The sequence below is a fragment of the Cupressus sempervirens genome, chromosome 1 (genome assembly GCF_028749045.1).
Source record: "Cupressus sempervirens isolate cs-2001-9-10 chromosome 1, ASM2874904v1, whole genome shotgun sequence".
Taxonomy (NCBI): domain Eukaryota; kingdom Viridiplantae; phylum Streptophyta; class Pinopsida; order Cupressales; family Cupressaceae; genus Cupressus; species Cupressus sempervirens.
The window spans coordinates 93119305-93145822 of record NC_143118.1 but is presented as its reverse complement, the minus strand read 5'-3'; the positions used below and the strand labels follow the sequence as shown (position 1 = coordinate 93145822).

Genomic DNA, 26518 nt, shown 5'->3' with positions numbered 1-26518 from the left:
AAAGAAGTTGAAACTTAGGTTTTATGGCCCCTACAGAGTGATTCGCAAGGTGGGTGAGGTTGCTTACGAGATTGAGCTTCCAAAGAGTAGTTGGGTGCATAATGTGTTTCATGTGTCAAGGTTTAAGAAAGCCATTGGTCAAAGAGTTGTGCCTTCAACATAATTGACATCATTATATGAGGAGGGAAAGCTCGTATTGATTCCTGAGGCCATTCTGGATACTAGGGAAAGGACTCTGTGAAATAGGGTGATTAAAGAATATTTAGTCAAATGGAGATATTTCTTAGAGGACGATGCTACTTGGGAAAGTGAGCAAGTGCCACAACAATCAAGACTAAAATTGCTTGAGGCCAAGCAATTTCAAGAAGGGTGGACTGTAATGTCCCTGTCTTTTATTTAATTAATTTAATTAATTACTGTATTACAAGGGAGAAGTTTTTAGAGTGTGTATTAATTATTGGAAAAGGGGAAGCCTCTACTAATTTAATTTTCTAGAAGCACAATCAATTATTGTATTGCAAGGGAGAAGTTTCTAGAGAGTGCTTTAATTATTGGAAGGGGGAAGCTTCTAGTACTTGCAATTAATTAATATTTGATTTCCTTCTAGAAGGGTGTAGGAAAAGTATAAATAGAGGTGGGAGAGTCATTGTTGAGCATTAGATGATTGTGAATTGTATTTTATTAGAGCTTGGATGTGTGAGTCACATATATTTCTTAGTATTAGAGGACGTTCATCCTTTCTTGTAACATTCTAGACATCATTCCCTTGGGGTTTGGTCTTTGGAATACATTTCTATGTACTTGATTTTATCATTGTGAGAACTAATATTATTTCAACAGTGGTTCAATATTCAATTTGCATAAATTCCTTCTTGTTCATGTTATGTGGATTGAAACCTATGTAAAGACATTAAAATCACTTTCAACAGTTGGTCCAGTTTTTGGGCATTTTCAGGGTGCCCATTACATAGCAAGAGGAGAAATATTTTTGAGGAGAATAAGAAAAAAGGGGGAGATATACAATTTTGAGGGAGAAATAAAATAGAGAAAGAGAAAAGTGACAGATATTAGCTAAGGGAGAGCATATCAGATGAAAGAGTATCGGTAAAACAGGGCATTGAAGTCAAAGTGTATCAGCAGAGACACATTTACTCAAAAGGAGCACAAAATTTTAGTTACGAAATAGACACATCAACTTAGAGGGAGTTATCAAATTTTGAGCTATACAAGTTATTGCAAATTTTTAAAATTTTGAAGTTTTGTATAAGCCGATTCATGGATATGTTATGCTCGAGAGATCAAGGATATTAATGTATATTCAAGTGTTTTTAACACTCATGTCAAAGGGGGAGATTGTTGATCTCAGATTGGTTTTAACAAGTGAGTGTCAACATACTTAAGTAATTTACTTAGTTCATGTCGAACTAGTAATACATGCCGAGCATGACATGTAAATATTAGACCGTGTCGAGCTATAGTGAGTGTCGAGCCACTCGTGTACTGAGTCACTCAAGTGCCAAGTAGATAGACCATGCTGAGTGATTTATGAGCCAAGAAAATAGTGAATGCCGAACAATGCAGGTGCTGAGTCATAGTATTAAGATCAATGCATGTCGAGTATCAAATACTTCATATGCAGAGTGACACAGTTTTGACATATTTGTTTGTAATGGCACAAAAATCTATGTAAATCATTTTTGAGCTAACTCAAAGGTAAATTACGATATTTTGGAGATAAGAACGAATCTATAATTGGATTCCCTATGCAATTACATGTAGCCAATAAAAAAAGGGAAGGATTAAGCAACAAAATGGATAAATCTCAATCGTAGATTCATACCTAACCCTAAGCCACCAAAGTCTTCCTAAGGAGGACGAAAACCCTAAACTATCTATCAATGAAGAAGATTTGAAGGAGCAAAAAGGATAGTTTGCATCTGTAGACAGAGCATTCAAGGTGACTTAGAAGTTATGAAGACAGAGTGAATTGCATAATCAGTTAGAGCAGAACATAGGATAGAGAAAAGGATACAACATTGAGACATTTGATCAATAAGGATCAAGAAGACATTATATAAAGGATGATCTATTATCTGGCAAGCAAGTGCCAATCGTAGGATCTATGCTAAGACATTTTAATAGGTGATTTTAGTCAAATCTCTTAACAGAGTAGTCTTAACAGATAATACGAAATCCTTTAACAGGGTGCTTAGTTGTAAGTGGAAGTCCTCTAACAAGGCACACTTCTAATAGGGTGTTGAAATCTTCTAACAAGGTGAGACCTAACACTCTTTGTAAGCCTTTAACAAGGCAGACCTTTCACAGGGTAGATCATGTTTCATGATCAAAACATTGTAACCTTCATTGGATACACTTTATTGCTATAGTAGTGAAGATTTGTGGGTGTCATCCCTACCCCAGTTTTACCTTCTCACTTGGAGGGTTTCTAGGTAATCATATCTGGTGTTATGTGTGTCAATGCTTACATTTTCATATGATTTAGATGTATATGCTTTATATGTAATTTTCGTTTATTCATTGAATGCATGAGATGGATGTGTGGTGAAAGTTTTATGGGTCCAAGTTTAAACTACTGATTCACCCCCCCTCTCAAAAGTTTACTTTTCCTATTGTAATTTCAACAATGACATCACATGATTGGTTATTTTTTATAGCTAAAGGTACATTTTATTCAATTTTGGGTAGTTATCATTGTACTAACAACTTTATAGTCGCAAGTATTGATACAATATTGTCAAAAAAATTGGGCATTAAGTCAAAAAGTGTAGGTATCAAGTCAACAACTCCTATCACAACTATTAGAACGTGTTCAAGTACCGGGTCCTCTACCATATTAATTAAAAATTAAAACTTAAAAATTACATAAACTATAATAATATATTTTCATTAAAATAATTAAAAACCAATTATTAAATTATCTAAAAAATAAATATAATACCATGAAAAACTACAAATTGCTTTAAATTAAAATAAATAAATTTTAAAGTACTATAATTTAGTTTGATAATTTATAAAGCAAACTATTTTGGTGCATTAAGTATAATATTTGATTTTCCCTTTTTTTATTAAAGAGTAAAAACAACAAAATATTATAAATTTAAATAAATAAATAAATAAATAAATAAATTATAAACCTAGCTTATGTATAATTTTGTCACTTTGTATAATTTTGACAATATTTGTTTTTCCTAAACAACTTAGTAACTGCAGGGTATGAATGTGATTGGATCTTCGATATAACACATGGTTTGCTCTTTTCAAGGACCTACAGTGAAGCACATGCAAATGGCAGCGACAAAACAAGGAGACATTATCAAATCAAAATCAAAATAAAGGCACGGTCCCATGAGGGGGGCTTCATGATCTATTTTTATGGAGTGGAAGGTCCCATGAAGTGAAACAAAAAATGTTACGGGATTAAGGCAGGGGTCCCATGGGAGGTGCTTGGGCTCTATTTTTGTAGAGTGGGTGTCTCCATGATACTTTTTTAGGGGGGGCTAAAGGGTTAATTGGAATATTTTCCTACAAAACAGGAGCCCTGAATTATAGCCCTCTCAATTTGAGTGGGTGAAAAAGGGGTGGTGCTGAATTTAGTCCCACCAGCTTAGAGAGGAATTATGTCATTTGTCAACAATCTACACTTCATTTTCCCACCAAACAAATTTATGAATAAATTTAATTTATTTTAAAAAAAATTCATGAGACAAAAGCTTCCCTAAATTTAGTAGCTACGTTTTTTTGAAGCGGATTCACTTATAATCCATAGGACCGCTTCCTTTTTTAAATATCCCTAAAAAATCTCAGTAGCACTTGCTTTATTTTTAAGGAAGCGGGTGCCCATGGGACCCTAGCCTAAATATAATCTTCTCTTCATAAATAGTTGCCCCTACTTTTTAGGGTGCAACTTTGAGTGGGTGGAAAAGGTGAGGGGCTAGAAATTGCCCCATTAGCTTAGGCTTTTTGTCTGCCACTTGTCAATCAGATATGTTTTTAAATTTTTATCAATATTATTTATAAATGATTTAGTCATGTAAATTAGGATGCGGTCCCATGAGGGGGGCTGCAGTATTTATTTTTGTGGAGTGGGTGGCCCTATGAAGCAAAAAAAAAGTTTGCTACGGAATTAATTGGAATCTTCTCCTCAAATGGGTGTAGAATTAAGCTGGTGCAAAAGATGAAGGGTTAGAAATTGCCCCACCAGCTTAGGCTTTTCTTGTTCCACTTGTCAATCATATACCAAATTTCAATTTCTATCAATATTTTTTTAAACATTATTATTTATTTAGTAAGTGAATTGAATATGTTGAAATAAAAATAAAAATAAAAATAATGAGAACACTTCTTCCATAAATTATGGGGCTTAAACTTTTTAAAATAACTCCAATAGAAAATTCATGTGATCTCCCACTTTATAAAAATCCTAAAAAATGTGGAATTTTTTTTTAGGAAGCTCCCCTCCATGGGACCACACCCTTAACAATGCAATTCATGAGACCGTCACCTTCCACAAATTGTAGAGGTTAAACTTTTAAACATAAATTCAACTTAAAGATTCATGAGACCTCCCGCTTTAAATTTATCTTTATCTTTAAAATATATTTTTAGGAAGCACCTCCATGAACCGGGCACCCTTAAAAACACCTAATAAAAAACCCAAAGCAACAATTTTTTATTTCCTATATCGTGTGCATTTCATGTCCACACATTTTTTCTTCTACAACATTCTCATTCCCATTCTCATTTCATGTGTAGTCCGGACGCACATGATGAAAAGCCACATCCTTCCCTGTCTCCGGGACCGTATTATGTCATACAACATCAGAGACCATTATCGCTTGCTTTCACAGGTGAAACATTGGGGTGCTCTTTCTTCACTCCTCACAATCATTTGCTTTGATTTGATTGAAGACAAATAAAGTAATATTAAATGCAATATTGCTTAACTTAAACACGAGGAGCTTCTATATATTTGTATTAAATACCCATTTGTACATGGCAATATTTGCTGCAACATCGGCTGTTGGTTTTGTTAAAGTTGTGCCTGTAAAGCCCTACATTGGCTTAACGCGTAATCAGTTTTCTCGGCGAAGTGGGTTTCGGACCGTGGTCGCTACAATGGCGGGTGCTTTGGATATCTGTGCTAAGGCTGCTGTGGGCGCACCGGATAAGCTTGGAGACTGTATGTTATTATCTTTTTAAAAATTTCCAGTATGGGCTTTTATTTTGTTTTTTTCCTTCAATGCAGCTTTAATGGAAGTATCTCTGCTCAAAGGAAATTAGGTTATTTGAATCTTTTGGGATTGTGTGCTGCCTTGGTTATGTGGTTATACTCAATGTACCTCGTTAGTGTTGGGGTTATGATTTATTTACTGCGCCGTGGTTTTAAACTCGGATGCTTTGAAAAATCCACGTTATTCTGTTAAAATTAGATAGGGAGGTGTGTATGGACAAAGCTCAGGATATTTGAACTTGTGCTCTTTGAAAAATTCTAGGTGACAAAGTTTGCAAGATTTCAGCGTGGGTTATTTGAAAAATCTTCTTAATCTATAACTATAGGGTAGGCCTGTGGATTATATTTGATACGGAGTAGGTCAATATGGACAAAGTTCATGAGATTTGAACTTGGGTTCTTTCAAAAATCCTATTAATCTGTTTGGAAGAGGTGACAAAGATTTCAGCGCGAGTTGTTTGAAAAATCTTCTTATTGGTAGGCTTGTGGACTATATTTGGTATGGAGTAAGTAGACATGGACAACTTTCACGAAATTTGAACTTGGGTTCTTTCTCAGATCCTCTTAACATTAAAAAATTAACCCTTTTTAACATCTTTTCTGTCTTTTTTTACTTGCTATGGAGTACGGATGATGTCCATGGGATTGTATTTCATTCTATTCCGTGGTTTTTGTACCCCGATTTAGATGTCTGTGCTGCTGCTAAGTAAGCTTGGAGTCAGTATTCTATTCTTGTGGGCTTTTTGTTTTTCTCCTCATCCCTTTGAAGCCTAAGAGGCAGAATGAATGGTAACGTACCTTGTTTGAGAGGATTTTGGCTTAAAGGAAATCAATTTGTAGGTGAGGCTATTTGCCTCTTATGAGGTTGTGTGGTGTATGATCAGATGGGCTATTCTCCACTATATCACATTATTGTTGGGGGTCATGGGCTGCTTTATTTTTGGGGGCTTTGAACTTGAATGATGAATCCTGTTAATTTGTGAATATTGTGTAGGGTGAACTCTATGGGTAGGCATGGACAAAGTTAACGAGACTTGAACTTGGGTGCTTCGAAACTTCCATTAACATTACTCTGTACTTCCTTTTAAGATAATCTTTTCCGTAAAGCTTGGGTAGGTATGTGGATTAGTGTTTTTGCCACGGAATAGGTAGGCATAGACAATGTTAATGGGATCGCATTTCTCTTTATTTTGTGGCTTGGTCATTCTATCAGGAATTTTCAGTTAATAGTATTGAGACTATCTGAAAAATAAGGGATAAAACTGGATTAAGAGCAGTACATATACAGTGCATATTTGAATGTAAAAATGGATGTTTTTACTCAATGTTCTAGAACTAGATCAGCTATGTGAAAATATAATGTCAAACTTCACACAAAATCATCCAAAAGTTAAACAGCATAGACTGCCAATGTTTCCTCCATGAAGCAAATCCTGATATCCTTTTCTGTGTGCTGCATGCCATGATATGAAAGGTAGCATACTTATTAATTTTTCAGGTTCTCCTCTGATCTCTATTGAGGGCGAAGTTTCCCTTGCGTTAAGTTTTGTATTTAAGGTGTAGTATAAGCTGTGGTGATATGTGATTAAACAATATTTGGGATATTGTTCAAGGTTAATATTTGGAAAAATATGTGACATCAGTTTTTTTAAATGTTATATATAATTTTTTTGCACTGTTTTATTGTATTAAAATATACAAAATATATATTTGGTTAGTGTAGTCTAATGGATTTAAACATCACACACTAAGTTTCATTCTAAAATTAAAAGGATTAAATAGTTAAAGTTGACTTTTTTTTTCAAACTCAATACATGTATGAATTAAGATATGTATAGATATGTAAAAAAATAAATTGTATAGATGTAAGTAAGTGGAAGTATATGTTTGTATATGTAAATAAAGAATAAGTAAGAAGATTATATAAGGTCATGTTATTTGTTACTGTTCTTTTTCAAAATAATCATGATTAGATGTGAATGTCAGGGGATTATGAATTTTGTCATTATTAAAATTAAATAAATATAAATAAAGCTTTTCATTTATTTTGTAAGCTCCCATTATGAAGTTTTATTCAAATAATTTTTTTTTCCAAAAAGTAGATCAAAATTATATGCTAAATAATTTAATAAATTACATATCTTTCACTCTTAATATAAATCTATAAAATTAATAAAGAAATTCAAGATGATATATTAATAAATTGATATTAATAAACCCAATATAAAACCTTTACTAAAAATTGAAGTAAATGTATTATAACGCTCTTAACAAAATTTGACGTCCCTTTCGCATGCTTGACATTTGCTATCTTGTTTTCTGCTTTATTCCCTTAACGAAATATGTCTTGAAATATAGAACTAAAAATAGTATTTAAAAAATGAAAAAGGTATATGCAATACGGATTTGACTCACTGGTGATTTTCAGTCACCAGTAAACGTAAGGCTAATCTCCAAACCAGATATCAAATGAATGGATTATGGGATTACAATTACAAATTCACAAGGTTATGTTTAATCAAACGCCAAACTACCCATTAAAAAAGCAATACAAAAAGTCATACAAAATGACGTATATGATGGAAGTAATACTCGCCATTTGTCATGCCTTCCCCGCGTTCCAAATTGTGTGCATATCATGGTTCCACATATTTTTCTTCCTATATTTCAAACCGATCTCTTTTCCCGTCCACTTTACGTTTTAGTACATATATTGCTTAATTTCAACGCTCGGAGACTATATATTGATGTAAACTGACCGTTTTGCATGGCTTTAATCACAGCTAAATCGGCTGTTAGTTTCGCGAAGAGTTTACCTGTTAAACCTCACATTGGCCTCTCGCGCAGGAAATTGTGTGGACGAGTCAGGTTTCGATCTGTGGTTGCTCAAATGGCAGAGGCTTTGGATGTCTGTGTTAAAGCTGCTACAGGGTTACCAGATAAACCTGGGGACTGTATGTTATATTGTTCTTAAATGCCACCGCTATTCCTTATTTTGTTTTGGGGCATTTTTAATAATCACGAGCTCAACACCCTGGTTTGAAGCCTGTGAAGGACCAATGATTCCAAGATTCTTTTGTAAAGTCAATCTGCTTAAAAAGTAATTAATTGGTGGATGAGGTTTTGTGCCTCCAATTTTTAACGTTGTGTGGTGTAAGCCTAGATGGGTTATGCACATTTATCCTATAGTTGTTGCAGTCAATGGTTTTTCCTACAGATGGGGGTTGTCGAATTTGGGTGCTGAGAAACTCCCATTAAACATTGCAACAGAGTTCCCTTAAGACTTTGTTTGTAAGTCATGTGTACGCTTATAGATTCTTGAGTAAGTAAGTCGTATACAGCGGTAATAGGATTTCAGTCTGCGAATTGTATGTACCCTGTGATTTTTTAAAGCAAGGTTACGAATCATACTCCTGTTCCTTCATCAGGATAAGATGAACTCTGTTATATTAATCAGGCGACTCAAGTAATATATACTATTCTAGGTACAGTAGATCAGGAATATTGAAATCCAAATGTTGGATTGGATAGTTATACAGGTTTAAGGTATTTTCTCTTGTATTTCGTGGGAACTCTTGCTTAGTTGAGCTGAGTAAGTCGTTAGGGTTCATTCAGCATTCCACTTATTCATGAAATTTGGATTCTTAACTACGCCACAATCCCTGACACTAAATTAAAAGGAAGAAAATTAGAAATCCATTGTTGGATGCTTTGGTTGATAATTTGTGTGATCATTGTAAAATTTGGCATTGTACTTGTGTGATGTAATTTTTTGGTGCTATTCAGCTTCAAGTTTAGGTCACTCCCTTAAGCTTTTAGAAGTTGTTTTTCACTTTGAACCTAGGCCATGCTCAAGCCTTCTTGCAACGAGGGGTCATTCTAGGAGTCTTCTTTTCATCATTATATCACAATTCTTTGGATACAGGGTTGTGTCTCCGCATTCTTTTCCCAAGCTAAGCAGGCTTTCACTGCAATTCTGGGGGCAAAGGTTCTTGACACTTTTTTAATAACAAAACTTTGCCATTCATATCTTATCGGAAGAAGAGGTCGTTCCAAGAGCTTTCTTATTAACATTATATATAGTAACTTTTTGGACACGAGGGTTTTGTCTTCACAATTTTTTTAAAGCAAACTGGGCATTTACAACGATATTTTGGACGAGGGTTTTGTCCTTACAATTTTAAAAAAGAAGCAAACTGGTCATTTACAATGATATTTTTGACACAAGGGTTTTATCTGCAGTATGTACATAAACTAATACAAAATAACTTTTCTAACACAAGTAGACTAATTTGAGCTATGCTGGAGACTTCCTAGTAACAAACACTCGCAACGTTTCTCTATACATGAGGGTTTTTCCTGTATGCTTTTCTGAATAATCAAAACAAGCTAGTGTTTGGTCCAGCTTAGGGAAGATAAGATTCTTCAAGCAGCGTTTGGGTTTTTTTTTCTTTGTAGTGTTAAAACAAATAAAAATGCTGTCGTTTCCTGTTAGGGCAATATCTTTTAAGTTCTGATTTTCAGAGGCATCTTTCCTTGTAACCTGGCTTTTAGATTCATCTACTTATTTTATCATGTACTTATTTTACTGATGAGGTGATCTACTATATATATTATTTAGCAGTGAAACGCGGGGACTCACACTCCTCACTAACCTTGAAGCACCCATCCGTGAGACGTCCCCAGGTACTTGGAGTACCCGAGTACCCCCACCTCTGCCATTACGTAACCATGCCCCTGTCCCACCTTCACAATTCGACAACCATGCCGTAGCTGGGTTGGATACTTGGATTTCTATTTAAAATTTGATTTTTGAATGTTACCATAGGGTATGTACTATGTTACTATGTTGAATGTTCAATGGATCTAGTTCATGTTGTAATTTTTCTATGTTCACGTATTTTAATTTGGTATGTTATAATGAAATATCATTTCATAACTAGCATTTCAAGTGTTGTATGAATACTATACAATACCCCCCTCCCTACCCCATCCTCCCCTTGCTGCTGTCCTCTGGCTGTTCCCCCACTGTCTTGAAAATGAGGCCCATTGTCACTCCATCCTGGAAACTAGTGTCGCTGCCCTGCTGTCCCAACGTACCCCAGTACTGGTGTTACACAGTTATTTAGTTAAAAAACATTATTTTATTTACGAGGTAATTTACTTTATAAATTGTAAATAAAAGAAAAGTTTTTTGGAAACACAAGCATAGTTGATAGGTAGTGCTGATAGTGTGTTATTGACAGCATGTTTTGTTTTTGTTCTATTTTATACATGATAAAGACCCTGGTTCTGTGTGGTATTCTTGCGGCTTTTGGAACATGTAGGTTTTGAGTTTTTAAGTTATTTAATTTAAATGAATGCAGGTCCATTTACTCAGAGGGTCTTGCTGACTTTGGAGGAAAAACATATCCCATACAACACGAAGTTGATAAATCTCAGTGATAAGCCAGACTGGTAATTCATCAATCTTTATGCACAGTTTTGTTTTTTGGCCTTTGGTTGGGAAATGTATGTGTAAGCAATTTCACCAGCATGTTTACAAGTTTATGGGGCTAATCTTATGATAGTGGTAAACAGGTTTTTACAAATTAGTCCTGAAGGAAAAGTTCCTCTTGTGAAGATCGATGACAAGTGGATTCCAGATTCTGATGTTATCACCCAGATATTGGAGGAGAAATATCCTGAGCCATCTTTGGCAACACCGCCTGAGAAGGCATCAGTGTATGCTTAAAAATCCTGTTTGCAGTTACATCTTTATTAAATATATCATTCCTTGTAATTCCTCTGTCTAATTTAGTATTAAATTTCTGATGCAAGTTTAATACGAAGGTTAGAAATGATGGGATGTTGCAGATCTTCAAGATATGTATATATGATGAAGTTAATCTTGCTAACATTTACTAGTTGACAAAAAATAACATTGTGCGTCCAGCTTCTGCAAAACAGAATATAAGCTCATAATTGCATGCAATTGTGAAATACCAATTTTGAAATCTTTTCTATAATTAATCCAAAAGTAAAATTTAGTTTATACTTTGTTCTCTCATAATAGTCATTAATGCTAGAACTTCTATTTGGATCTAAAAGTTCAATATCAATTCCAAAACACATTTGGCATAAAAGCCATGTTTGAGTGTAATTAATATTCCTAATAGGGGATGAAACTGGTGTCATGTTCCTTCTCTAAGCGATTTCTAATCTTGTCCGTACTCTGGTTCATGAATTGATCCAAGTTCATTAGCTGCCTTATGTCAGCTGGCAACTGCATATACTCATCATGTGCAGTCACACCATCAAATGTGATGTGGGTTTCTTCTTTGTCTGCTTTCATAGGGGTTTCTCTATCATTCTGTTGTGGTATAAATTGATGATATAATGTTTGATCAGATATTGTATCCACTGTTCTAACCACATTAGAGGCAGTTATGTTATGATTTCTGTGTCCTGCTTCTCCTCTACCATGATGGCTACTTGAACTCCTTGATCGTGCACAATTATCTCTTAACATCTGTGCTTGAAATTGTTGCATCACCTGTTGTGGTTGAGCAAATATTGTCAAAAAAATCATTTAGCTGAGTGTTTAACCCACTAGTAGGGCTTCCATTCCTTCTCTCTTTCATTCATGCTTCAGATGAAGTGATTTCTACTGATTCCTGTTGCCCAGAACTGCTCCTTGTATTATATCTATGAGTATCAGCCCCTCTGGAGTGCACAGAACCCTGTTACAGAGACATGCAACCAAAAAGCAGAAGAAACCCCACAAGCTGGCAAGATTTATGAGCTCTGATACCACTGAAATAGCCCAGCTAGGGTATTATATTGAAAATATTGTCAGCTTGAAACATATTAATAAAAAATAGATCAAACAAGCCTGTGACTAATTTCTTTTCACAAATAAATCAGGACCTTACAAATCAAATCATATATGCAGAAACTGATAATTGCAAAAGTAAGGTATTGAGAGCATTTTTATTTGATTCTTATTGGACAGTCGAGGAATACCAAAATCTGGTCTGGAACCCCTCATTTTTCATAGCAGCTATGCATGAACGAATACTCAACAATGGCAGACTGTGATTCTGAAACTGAAACCCAATCTATATGTATACCACTGTAGCATGCATGCAGCAACTAAAACTGTTTGCTTGGAGTAGTGTCCAAGGCTTGATGCTCAGGATTTGCATCCTTAGCATAGAGTTCTGGTGGCAGACCAAAGATAATATAAAATTGTATTGAAAAAGTCCCCAAACATTTCCTTCTATTGTAATAATATAGCTCTCAACCCTTCAACCCTAACACCGCTGCTCCAAAACCTAACTTGGCAATAATAATAGGGAAAAGAATATCCCTCAGCATTAATCCACAGAGTAAGGAAAAATCTGAAAATGTCTAATTCGACTTGGCCCCAAGCCACGACTGAAAAATAGGACTAGAGGACTAATATTGTAGGTCATAGGTTTTATTAGAGACAAAGCAAAGTTATAATCGAGAGAGTGGAAGTATCTGCGAAATGAAGTAAAATATGCTGTGTAATTTATGTTTTGCATTATTGTTCATATTCCCTTTTGTGGTATATACTATAAAGTTAAACGTTTGATCTTTTTATGATGGTGGTAAAGTTTTGAAAATAAATAGGTCTTGGGCTATAAGGATTTTTAGGGCATACATTTAAGGTATTTTTTCCATTTTACCAGGCAGTCTAGGAATTAGAAAATATATTTTTCATGCATTTGATTCTTGTTGAGAATAAGAATCATGTGGTATTCATACTCAAGTGCACTTGTATTTGCTATTTTCCAATTACGCTAGCATCTTAAGACTTATTTATGTTGGATTAAGGTTTTTGTTGGATCTCTAATGATTTGGTATTCACACAAGTGCACTTGTATTTGCTATTTTCTAAGTACGCTAGCATCTTAAGACTTATTTATGTTGGATTAAGGTTTTTGTTGGATCTCTAATGATTCTCTTGCATGCTTGTTGATGTAGTGGGTCAAAGATTTTCTCAACATTCATTGCCTTTTTGAAAAGTCATGACCCTAATGACGGTACAGAGCAGGCCTTATTGAATGAGTTGCGTGCCTTGGATGAACACCTGAAAACTAATGTAAGTGTCATATGATAGACATGCATTCAAAATTTGGATCGATTTAAAAATGTTGTGCAAGTTGACCTGAACATTTTAAAATATAAATTCATCTTAGTAGAGCTGTGTAGTGCACCAGGTTATTACGGTCAAAGAAACCAGCAAATGTAAATTTTTTTTTTTTTAAAAGAAAGCATTTTTTTTTTCTTTTTTCTGTTCCTTCATCTACAATATTGATGTACGTTACTATAATACATTTAACTAACTTCACTAACCACTTTAATTCCTTCCAACCAGAATATTATTTGAAATTAGAATAGAATGTCTTAATAACTCAAAGTAGCAAATTCAATGGAGATACACACACTTTCTTTCAGAATAGTTTTAGAAACAAAATATAACAACTTTACTCATTTCTATCTACTATAGAATAGTGCATGGCATTTAAATTTCTTTAATCACTTAATCACTGAATGTAACAACATATTAACAAGTACAGTCCACTTATACAATTTCCAGCTTACAAGCTGTCATATAACACAAGACTGGGGGTTACCCAAGGGTGATTCTCCTTAATACAATAAGAATTCACATGTAAGTATGCTTTTGTTACACATGAAAATAAGACAACATCCTTCTTCTCTTCAAGTCTTCAAATCCATAGACAACGACCTGCAATAAAACACACACCAACAAGTCCATGGTACTCTCCTCCCAACCTTAGGCCTTTTCAAGGCCACCCCCGAGCTGGGAGAACCTTGACTAGGTGGACGCACATCACTAACAACTGTTTACAGCACAATGCTCACATTATAAAACTGTTCACTCATTTTACAGTTCACAAATAAAACCACAAAAATTCCCAACCAAGGTAGACCACTTGGATCACATGTAGATCCATCTCAAGGGGTAAGGGTGGAAAATGAATGTTGCCTTCACTAGGCTATACATTTTATACACATTCCTTCACAAGGCAACTCAACAACACATACATGCCCTCACATGGCATCCTTACAACACTTATAACTCCAGCAAGGTGGCATATGGGGCCCATAACACCCATATGGCATCCCTCTCCTACACAAAGAGAGACTCTCACCCAACACATTCCCTATGCACCGCTTACCCTCACAAGGCACTCTTTCCCTCTTAAGGAATGAGACTCACCTTGTCACAGCCAAAACAGAAAACTGCAACAAGAACACATGAATTCACAACACAAAGTAAATCACAATACACCCATACACCAAAACTAAAACATAATCCCTCAACCTTACACAACACAACATTACAACTCACCATATTACAACTACATTACAGAAAACTCACATGCATAAAACAATAAAAATGACATACTTGACAGCAAGCTTTCATAGCAAGGGTACATAAGGTTACCAACCTGGTTTCCAAGCTAATTTGAGCTCCCTCTCTTTTTACCAGCAATCCTCTTCCTAAGCTGTCTTCTTCTCTTTGTTTTTTTTTTCTTCTCCCAAATTACCCCCACTTAGATTTTTAGATCTCCCAAAACTCTCCCCCTAGAATGTTTTTTTTTCATGCTTAAGTTTCCAAATTCGGCCAACTTGAGAATCCACAATTTTGGGTGCTCTTTTCAATGCCTAGGGAAGCTTATAATACTTAAAAATGCCCCTACCCCTTAGGTATATCATACGGGCTTTAAAATAAGGCCTCTAACTACCCCTAGGTATGGTGTAAACCTCCTAGAAATTCACAAAAGGTGTGCATTCGACCTAACATGGAAAACATCCCTCTTGGACCCATAAATACACCTAGGGAAAAAAAATCCTACCAAACCACTCCTTGGTTCACTCAACTACCTACCATCTCACTAAGCATGCTACAAAAGAGACCATGTGTCAAGTGACACCACAACACACACAACACACTTGGCAAGCCATCAAAAAAATCAAATTTTCTTTTATAAAATCACAATAATACACACAAATGGGTTTTACAAATAAAATACAAGGGTAAAAAGGTTATACCCTCCTTAGGGTTAACCTTGGTTTTTCAAACACCTAGCAAGGTTCTCCATAAACCCATGGGCTTCTTTCCTGCACACTTGTTGCAAATATCAGTAGTCCAAAAATAAGGTGATAAAATGATAACATAAATATAAATCACATAGATTCTATCGTCCACGAAGAACACAACTAATATGAAATATGTATTTCAATTCATATTACATTACACACTTCACATTTGTAGCAATTCTCTAGCCTAGATAATAAAACATTACAATCATTTATTCTTAAAGAAAAGTATGGAATTAATCTACATTAAGCAATGCATCAAATATAATATAAGTGTACAATTCTAGTTTATTCCTATAAATGATACATGAATTCTTAATGTTACTCTCAATATGGTAAGACATGATAATCTAGCACCATATAGAAACCACAATTCAAAAATCAAACATTCACTTGAATATAACATAAGCCTTAATCAGGACATATGGATCATCAAGAAGGTAAGTAAGCATATCTAAATAACATCATGAAAAATAATTAGAATATTAGTGTCCTAATAACATCATAAGGAATTATCATATAGCTTAATGATATAGGTATCAATATCCCAATAACATAACATGAAATCAAATAGTCTAAGGATCAAAATATCAATGTCCATAGGAGGTAATAATGCGTCATCCAGAGTTTAACTACCATAGTCCAAAAGAAACAAAATGTCAGTAGTGCTATGATGGTCGGGGCAAAACATGACATCCTCCCCCCCTAGGCATGAACTTCCTCCTGGAGTTCATCAAATAGATAAAGGTAGTCACGTCGCATCTGCATTGTGTCCTCTCATGTGGCAGTGACCTCATCATAGCAATCCCATTGGACCTTAACCTGGTCCACTTCTCTGCCTCGAAGCTGAAGGGTCCTGCGGGCTAGTATGCGAATGGGCTCTAGGGATAGTTGGCCATTTGGTGCTACCTGCATAGAACTCCAATCTATAACATGAGATGCATCATAAATATACTTCCTCAAGGAAGAAACATGAAAAACATCGTGGATGTGCGATAAGCTAGGTGGCAAGGCTAAGCGATAAGCAACTGGTCTTATCCTTTCCAAAATCTCAAATGGCCCAACAAATCGAGGAGCAAGCTTAGAGCCCTTTCCAAAACGGATTGGACTCTTGTGCGGACGCACTCTCAGAAATACTCTATCTCCCACCATAAAGGCTCGATTTGTCCTATGGGTATTAGCATACTTCTTCTGTCGGTCTTGAGCTTCCCTGAGACATTGCTTGATCAATATGACTTGCTGCTCCATATCCTTGACAATTTGTGGTCCAACTGTTACCTTGTCCTCAATCCTATCCCAACTTAATGGTGTCCTGCAAGGTTTGCCATATAGGGCCTGATAAGGTGGCATGCACAAAGAAGAATGGTGCCCAATATTAAGGCAAACTCTACTAGATGCAAATACTCCTCCCATTTAACCTGATTATCCATCACATACATGCGCAACATGTCCTCTAGTACTTGGTTAACTCTCTCAGTCTGCCCATCTGTTTGAGGATGGTATCCTGTGCTCAATTTAAGCTTAGTCCCCAAGGCTCCCTGTAACTCTCTCCAAAAGGAGGAGGTAAATATAGAGTCTCTATTAGAAATAATCTTGCGAGGAATGCCATGGAGTCTCACAATGTCTCGCATGAATACTTGTGCTACTATAGGAGCAGTGAAAGTGGTACATACAGGTGAGAAGTGGACCACCTTGGTCAATGTGTCAACTATCACCACGATGGCATCGTGACGATGAGAAGACATAGGAAGACCCACAATAAAATCTATAGAAATAACATCCCACTTCCACTCTAGAATCTCATGAGGATAAAGTAACCTACCAGGATGTCCATGTTCTGCCTTAACCCTCTGGCACTCTAGGCATCTAGCAACTATCCTTGCAATATGCATCCTCATGTCGGGCCAATGATAGAGTCGTCTCAAGTCTGCGTGCAACTTCCTAACCCTTGGATGTGCTGCATAAGGTGCCCTATGAGCCTCAAGAATAATAAAATCACACAATCCTCCAGTAGAAGGTACATAAATGCACCCTCGGGGACGTAGAAGTCCATCAGACTCTAACACATAGTTGGAGAACCTCCCCTGAAGGGCCCTCTGAGATCCAATCATCTGACACACATCCCTATAAAAATCATTATCTGGTAAGTGCTGCAATATTCTCCCCTCAAATTTGTGCTGGTGACCATGGATGACAACTCATGGCGTCTCCAACTTAAGGCATCTGCAACCACATTCTCCTTCCCCTTGATGTAGTGTACATTAAAGTCATAGTCACATAAAAACTCCATCCATCTCCTTTGTCGAGCATTAAGGTTCGGCTGAGAGAAAATATATTGAAGGCTATGATGATCTGAGTGGAGTTCAAAATGGTGTCCCAAAAGGAAGTGGCGCCATCTAACCAAGGCATCTACTATTGCCACAAGCTCAAGGTCATGAGTAGGATAATTGAGTTCATGAGTATTAAGTTTCCTAGACTCATAGGCTATAACTCGACCATTTTGCATGAGTATTGCCCTTAACCCATCCAATGATGCATCAAGATACACTACAAAGTCTGCAGAGGGATCAAGTATTGCAAGAATAGGAGCACTAGTGAGGGCCCTCTTGAGCTCTTGAAAAGCTCTCTCACATTTTTCTGTCCACTCAAATTTCTTCCCTTTCCTCTGGAAAGAAGTAATAGGATGAGCTATTCTGGAGAAACCCTCAACAAAACTCCTGTAGTAGCCAGCCAACCCCATAAAGCTCTTGACTTCTGTAACTGATGTTGGTGCTGGCCAGTCTATAATGGCTCTAATCTTTGATGGGTCAACTGAGATCCCATCACTTGATATCACATGACTTAGGTAGCTAATCTCTGTGTAGAAGAAAGAACACTTCGGCAAATTGGCATACAACTGATTATCCTTCAAGCACTGAAGGACTTGTCTCAAATGTTCTTCATGTTCTTGCTCATTTTGTGAATAGACCAATATATCATCCAGGAATATTACCACAAATCTATCCAAGAATGTACGAAATACTCTATTTATAAGGCTCATGAATACAGATGGGGCATTAGTGAGACCGAAAGGAACCACTGTAAACTCATAATGCCCATATCTCGTGTGGAAAGCAGTCTTATGGATGTCACTCTCCACAATCCTCAAGTGGTGATAAGCTGACTTCAGATCAATTTTTGAAAACACTCAAGCACCTTGAAGCTGGTCAAATAAGTCATCAATTCTAGGATGTGGATAACGGTTCTTAATGGTTAGCTTATTAAGCTGGCGGTAAACTATGCACAACCTCAAGGATCCATCCTTCTTCTTGACAAAGACAACTGGTGCTCCCCATGGTGAGACACTAGGACGAATGTGCCCCTTCTCCAAGAGTTCTTCCAGCTGAATCTTGAGCTGATTGAGCTCATTAGTAGTCATCCTATATGGAGCTCTAGATACCGGTTGGGCCCTTGGAACCAAATCAATATGGAAATCCACTGTCTTGGGTGGAGGCATACTCAGTAATTTAGAAGGAAATACATCTCTAAATTCTTGTAACACTGGGTAATCCTCAAAATGTGGCTCTTTCTCCTTTCCCTCAGGATCATTAATGGTAATAGCATACAACTGACACCCTTTCCTCATACATCGCTTAAGTTGCATAGCGGAGATCATGCGGAGGGACACAGCTCTCTGAATGCCTGAAATCACTATAGGTGTACCGTGATCATCATTACACTCCACCTCCTTCCTACAATCCACCTTGGCATGGTGAGCACATAGCCAATCCATACCAAGGACTACATCATATGATCCCAAGGGGGTGATACGTAGATCTGCACAAGTAATGATATCCCCAATCTGAATAGGACAATTCTCGACCATGGAACTAACCAATACCTTAGCACCTGAGGCTAACTCTACATCCTAGCTAATATCCTGCTTAACTGCCACCAGCCTACAATGCTCCACTACTAATGGTGATACAAAAGAATCAGTAGCTCCTGGATCAAACAATATAGATATGCTACTACCACCAATAATACTAGCAGCCTCTATCACTGTGGCCTGATGCTCAGCCTGTCTGTCATCAACTGCTGCGAATACCTTGTGAGAACATCCCATGTCACCCACTGTTGGTTTAGATGCAGCTACCCTCTGTCTATGTGGACAATCCCTCGCAATGTGACCCATGCCACCACAAAAATAACAAGGTCCGCAGGTTTGAGTCTGTAATCCTGTAGGTCGGGGCTGCTGATGTCCCCCTGTCCGAGTAGATCCACTAAAACCAGCTCTAGTGGGCTGCTGAGTCTGTGCTGGAGGTGTATGAGAGGCTTGTGCTCTATGATCCTGATGGGAACCCTGTGCCTGCCTCTGGTTGGGCTTAGTGCCCTGGTATCCCTGTGGAGGCTTCTGCCTCTGATCTTGCTGTGACTGGGGGCCCCTAAAAGATCCTGAAGAGTGCCGCTGATTTCCCTTCCATTGGGACCTAGGTGGAAAGGGAGTAGTACCCTGACGCTGAGATCTATCACGGGTATCCTGAGCCTTATTGTGTATATCCTCTGCAATAAGTGCCCTTTCCACTATAGCTCTGAAGCCTACTGGTGCTGCCATGCGAACTTGTCCCGCAATAGAGGGATTAAGACCTCTAATGAAACGGTTAATCCGGAGCTTCTCATACCTCATATAGTCAACGTAAGGGAGGAGCTCTAAAAACTTACTCTCATACTGTGCTATTGTCAATCCCCTCTTCTGTAAGTCATGGAACTCATCAATCTTTCGCTGCCTGAAATGCTCTGATAAATATCTCTCTCTGAACCTCTGTAGGAAGGTATCCCAAGTAAGAGTGTCCATATCAGTATCCCCTATAGCCTTCTCCTCATCCCACCATTTGGAGGCAGATCCTCAAAAGGTGTATAGCAAAACGGGCCTTTAGGTTGCTCCCATAAGGACGCAACCCATAACATCTCTTCAAACATAACAAGAAGGATTCTGCCTCTGAACCATCTGTGGACCCCTGAAAAGTGGGTGGCTGAAGATGAAGCAATTCTCTAATCTCATCTCCTATAGGCCGATGCAACTTCTTACATGATATTGTCTACTTAAAAAAATAAATTCATCTGAGTAAAGCCGTGGTACAGTAAACTATATTAGTCTGATATTTGTATAGGCTGAAGTAACATCTTAAATGATATTGTCCACTCAAGGTTACTCCCTAAGGTGATGCAAATGTCATATGATAGACATGTATCCAAAATTTGGATTGATTTAAAAATGTTGTGCAAGTTGACCTGAGCATTTTAAAACATAAATTCATCTTAGTAAGCTGTGTTTATATAGGCCAAGGCAACTTCTTACATGATATTGTCTATTTAAAAATATAAATTCATCAGAGTAAAGCCGTGTTACAGTAAACTATATTATTCTCTGATATTTGTATAGGCTGAGGCAACATCTTAAATGATATTCTCCACTGAAGGTTACTCCGTGAGGTGATGCAACTAGTTCTTGAATCACAATATTAAAAATTGCAGGTCTCATTTTCAGTTCCTATGGATTTAGTTGTGCAAGTCTTTTGTATCAATATATTGGATCATATTTCTTTCCAGATCCTGACAATGGACTGCTGAGTGTTATCTAGGATGTTGATGCAAAAAAGAACTTACATGGAAACTCATTCCTACTGTCAAGGTTGGGTCTATTTTAGGCCTTCACTATTGTTACTGTATCTTCTGTATTGGAACTTGATTACTGTTGCTAGGTAAAGAAATGATGGGAAGAAAGTCCTTATCTTCAAGGCATAGTAGTGTACAAAAGATGATGCCAAGTTAAGATAAGACTATCATTTCTTTACACTGGAAAGAGAGATTAAAAACTACTTCATAGAAATATATATTCTTGAAGAATGTGTATAATGTGATTGTAGCGTGCCTTCAAGAAATATCCATAAAAACCTACATATACTTATGTGCATTTATCATCCTTATTACATATACTTATTGGTAGTTTATTACATATAAGTTATTGTATGTTATTTGACTAGCCCAAAAACTTTTTCCAGTTTTCTTTGACTTTTCTTTGACTTAATTTTGCTCCAAGCATGCTATAAACTCATTTTACAAGTTTCTGGGCAGGGACCATTCATTAACGGGGAGAAAATTTCGGCAGTAGACCTGAGTCTTGCTCCAAAGCTATATCATTTAAAGATTGCTTTGGGTCATTTCAAAAAGTGGTCTATTCCAGAAGAGCTTTCTTGTGTTCACAACTACATACAGGTATGTGTTTTCTCTTACTGATATTGACACAAATGGTCAATTCTATGCACATGGCTTTTGTTCTTTACAATTACATTAATTTTTGAAAATTGAAAACAAATTTATTTGGATGTTTTAAGATCCATTCTAGTAGGGTAAATATATTTCTTCGGGAGTAATTTTGAATTTTGTGCTCTATGGGAGATGATCTTCCATTAAATACTCTTTTTAGATAATTAAGCTCATTCTGTTAGGTAAGTTAAACCTTTGGCTACATACAGGACATTGCTTATTATCCTTGTCCTTCTATATGTTATACCCAAGATCAAAAGAACGAGATAGCAGATGTTCTTATTTTTATTTGCAAGAAAAGTAGAAACCTTATTAAGCCTATGACTAACAAAGTAAATCTTAAGCTACAGCCATCATATCCATGAATTAATGGTGATGCTCACTGTCACTAAATTTGGTAAGCCTCCAAGACCACGAAATTTTCTCTAATATCATTCTTTGCGGTGCCGTGGACCTTGAATCCCTTACTTCAATGATGTATTTGGGGTTCCATTATCTTTTTTATCGATGGACACCATTCTTTCCTTGATTTGGCAAATTCCACATATAGGATGACAGATGAAAATAAGTGAGAGGTACCATTTCTGTCAACTTTGCATTGGCCTTGCAACATTCCTTGTCCAGCAGGGGTCTAGCAGATGCCAGATACAGTGAGTTGGATGTGGTGTTTTACCCAATTTCTTTTTATTATTTATGTTTCTTTGGGATTTGAATTTTGGGCTTCTCTTTTTGAACTGACATGTTTCTTTATCATTGGAGCTTCTCCTGTTTGACCTTGCAGTCACTAACTTGTTAGCTTAGAGATTTGACTTTTTGTTTGTAAGATAACTACATAAACTCAAACCGGGTTTCCAACCTGTGGTTTAAGTGTGCACGTCTATTTGTAGGTGGGCACACAGTCAATTTGGTAGGTGTACATTCCACTCTTCAATCAAAGGCTAATATGTGTATGCTGCACAAATTAGATAACAATTCATATGGGGGCATGGAATTTTCATAGTTTGTTGTAGGAAGTCCATTGCTATTGTCATAGAATTGTTCCATATTTAGTATCGCATGCCCTTTTGTGCTGATTCTGAATGGAATTGTGTTAGCTGGTATTAAGTTTGAATGAAAACATTCCCTGGAGTCTACTACTCTACGCATTGTTTTAGAGTATTTTGTTTCTGTTCCTTTTTAACACTTCTTTCCTGCATAAGCAATGATTATCTTGCATTGAAATTGTTCGCAAGACAAGGGAGGCCTTTTAAGTTTTAAAGCATTACACGCACTGCAAGCTTTTGCCAGTCAGAGGAGCCTTAAAAGCCTGAGATGTTCTAAAATCATTGCCAATCAAGAATGGGCTTAACTCTGCTAGACAAATAGTGTCCCATAAAGCTTTACATGAGCTAAATACATTTATTCCAATCCGGAATGGGCTGCATGGTAGTCCCCAGATTGATTTGAACACGTCTTCTTCTCTGTTAAGTTTGGAGCTGCTCATCTTGTGATTGTCATCAGTAGACATGAGATATAGGTCATTAAGCATTGCATCTTGTGGGGATGTTGGCCATCGTTGACATGACTAAAATATACATGGTATAAAGTTCAAACAACATACATTTATATTTTGATACAAAACCAAAATGCAGTCCTTACCTTTCAGTTATGTTTACTTATGTGAAATATGGGGGCAAGTTGTGAATTGTGCCTAAATCGAAAGCTTAGAATTCATGGACTTTACTCTATCCGTTTGGATTTCCTGTACATAGTTGGTCTAGTCTAATACTCGTGGGTAATATGCTTTAGTCAGCTTATTCTATTGTCACCAACGTTTATCAAATCTTTGTTTTTAAGGAATGCTCGTCTTGCAAAGTATATTAATCTTAGCTCAGAGGACATTGTGTACTTCATGTTTGATGCCTTGAATAAGGGGTTCACCTACTTAGCAGTAGGCATCTTATTTGTATTGGCCCAGATGTCACTAATGTAGTGTTTTTAGAGGTTGCTTTGGAAGTGCTACCATAATATTGGTCCAGTAGCAATTTATGATTTAGTGTCTGCAAGGTGGGCTAGGATGTGCTATTTAATGGAGAACTGTATTAACCGTTCTGGTTGGCTGGTAAGAGATGGCAAATGTCTGTTATATCGACTGTCATCTTCTGGCGGTGCAATTCTCTATGCTAGATTGCTATTTTTACTGGTCATCCGTGCTTAGGAGTATCGAGCTAGATGTCACTAATGCATATTTAAAGGTTGCTTTGGAAGTGCTAACATAATATTGGTCCAGTTGCAATTTATGAGCTAGATCTCTAGTTTTTTCCCTCTTTGCTATTTGGAATCTCTATAGTTTAGTATTCTCCCATTAGTTCATTTGGTGTCTTTGATGTGTATGTCTAGATGTCACTAATGTAGTGTTTTTAGGTTGCTTTGGAAGTGCTAACATAATATTGGTCCAGTTGCAATTTATGATTTAGGCTTAAGAGATTTCTAGTTTGTTCCCTCTTTGCTATTTGGGATCTCTATATTTTAGTATTCTCCCGTTAGTTCATATGGTGTCTTTCAGGTGTATGCTTTCCTGTAATGGTTATCACTTTCTTTTCAATTAGACCGCACCGGCAACAGTTATTTGTACATTGGAACTTTATTCTATGTAATTACTAATTGGTATACATTTTCCTCTACAGGCTCTTTTCTCTCGAGAATCATTTCTTCATACAAAGGCTGCTGAGGAATATGTTATTGCGGGCTGGGCGCCGAAGGTTCATGCTTAAATTATAAGGGGGAGCAGCAGAGCAAGCTGATATTTATGATGTCTTTGGGAGTGGAATCACTATGTAACCTTTATATAGTACAGTAGCGTGTAATAATTTGTCTAGTCTGTTTTTACTAAAATTAGTTCAAGTTTCTGAAACAAGTTTCTTACCTTCATTGCAATCTTTTGGAGATGTTACCTCGTTGTATATAAACAAACATAATATTGTCTAATATCTATCACAAGGTTGTGAGATCCTGTCTACTTTGATTAGTGTATATGTACTATTTTTATTTTATGGGTTTTATAAGATAGTTTGATATATTTGGTGGCATCCAAGGGAGAAAATTTAGTGGAGGTTGATGTTAATCTGATGGTTTTAGCTAAAGGGAGGCTTAGTGTTAATTGTTTATTAGTTAATGGGCATGAAACTGTTACATTGATGTATTGAGACTTGATTGGGCTTCTTCCTTGCAACTTCTGCTTAAGATAAGAAATTGGTGATTAGTAACTTCGCAATTTATCGTTGCTAAAATTAAAGGTATATCAATTTTGGAAGTCCTTGTAAAATTGTGTAATTGACTTTTGTACCAATTTGTACAACACTCCCTACGCCATCATAATCAGGGTGAGAAAATCATATTGAGCTATTCCTTGTATAATTCCATTAGTAAGATATTTGACGATAGATTATGGATTGTGATTGATATGATATGATAGATTTTAATGACGTCCACGAGATTAAAGTAGCCTATGGGATCCATGCAATCACCCTCCCAAGTCAGGAGTGAAACTAGTCAGTTGTAAAGTTTTGGTTAACTTGTCTCTCCTTCTCTGAAGTTTGATAATCAAATTCGCTGTTCTCTTCACTTGATTTTCTTCGAATAAATAGTTGAAGTCTTCTTTTTGCAATATTTTTGTATAACCAGATTTGATGTCGTTGTAAGCTAGACACTCCTTGACAAAGTGCTGCTCTGTTTCAACTGTTCTCATGTTACAAAATAAACACGTTCTATTTGCACACTCTTCCTTTGGAATTTGCCATCTACCAGTTTCACATTGTAGCCGATGTGAACTAGTTCTAAGTTGTGCCATCAACATTTTTGCTTTCCAGTTAATAGGTGCTCTTATATAGGTCTTTTCATTATGACTAGAAGTGGGATTAAATTCTTTAATGAAATAAGATTTTTTCTGCCTTATGTGTCTTGTCCACAAAATATTGTGAAATTTTTCATTGACAAATTTATTTATTTTTTTAATGTTATTCGGGCAAGTTTGGATGTTGATATCCCATTTTCGCATCCATTTGTCATTTTGCTTCATCCATGTGTCTTTTCGCATCACGTTTTTCTTCTATGACCAACTTGGGCCAATGATGTGTTTCTAGACTTTGGGTTTTCTTTAAATAGCTTAGCATTTAGACCAATGTGATGGCTTCTAATGGAAAGGAACCCACCTCTACTAAAAGGATCTCATACGGAACTGTGGTCTTGACTTTAAGATTGCATGTGATGAAGTGTTTTTGAATTTTTTCTACTTGTTGCCATTTTTGTTTGGACATACTACCGCTCCACATTTCACATCTGTATAGAATAATCGGACCAGCAAACCAAAAAGAGTTTTCATGGTCGTCCAATCCCATAATTTTGCGTTCCTGCACTTGTTTTGTAAAGAGTATAACGTCTTCCAGCCCCCTTGGATCTTTTTTATATGCAAGTATCCCAATTGAGTTTGTTATGAAAATCGATGCCCAAGTGATTGTACTATTCCACAATTTCAAGGGGGCTATTTTCAAAGAGAAATTCGTCGTGTATGCCCCTATTTTTCTTCAACGAGAAGATCATAATTTTGGTTTTGCTAGTGTTAAGTTGCATTCCTACTTCATGACAATTTTTTTAGTGCTTTTCAAGTGTTCTTTCAAACCTTTAGCTGTTCTAGCAAGAATTATGAGATTATCTGCATATAAGAGCAATCTTATCACAAAGTGGGCTAGCTGCACCCTCTCACCATTGGTCTTGTTTATCCACTCTTCTAATTTGTCAATATAGAGCCCAAATAATGTTGGAGATAGTGGAGACCCTTGCTTA

The 26518-nt window shown here is 36.5% G+C and overlaps 1 protein-coding gene across 2 annotated transcripts; it reads left to right on the top strand.

Annotated features, from left to right (window-relative positions):
* The first annotated feature begins 4742 nt into the window (after nt 1–4742).
* LOC149576383 (glutathione S-transferase DHAR2-like) lies at nt 4743–24765 on the top strand. 2 transcript variants are annotated; one of them, XM_089817085.1, is made up of 6 exons: nt 4743–5200; nt 10618–10708; nt 10832–10975; nt 13244–13361; nt 21506–21646; nt 24364–24765. In XM_089817085.1, the coding sequence occupies exons 1-6, from the start codon at nt 5014–5016 to the stop codon at nt 24448–24450; spliced, it is 768 nt and encodes a 255-aa protein (XP_089673211.1). In that variant the 5' UTR covers nt 4743–5013; the 3' UTR covers nt 24451–24765. The 2 variants fall into 2 exon arrangements, with proteins under 2 accessions (XP_089673211.1, XP_089673210.1); XM_089817084.1 differs by lacking the exon at nt 4743–5200 and adding an exon at nt 7856–8205.
* Nucleotides 24766–26518: the final 1753 nt, after the last annotated feature.

Bases quoted from the DNA above. Each gene is read 5' to 3' on its own strand.
- LOC149576383 (XM_089817085.1), top strand. From the start codon at position 5,014: ATGGCAATATTTGCTGCAACATCGGCTGTTGGTTTTGTTAAAGTTGTG. The intron at 5,201-10,617 runs GTATGTTATTAT...AAATGAATGCAG, and splicing joins ACCGGATAAGCTTGGAGACT to GTCCATTTACTCAGAGGGTC. The intron at 10,976-13,243 runs GTATGCTTAAAA...TTGTTGATGTAG, and splicing joins CCGCCTGAGAAGGCATCAGT to TGGGTCAAAGATTTTCTCAA.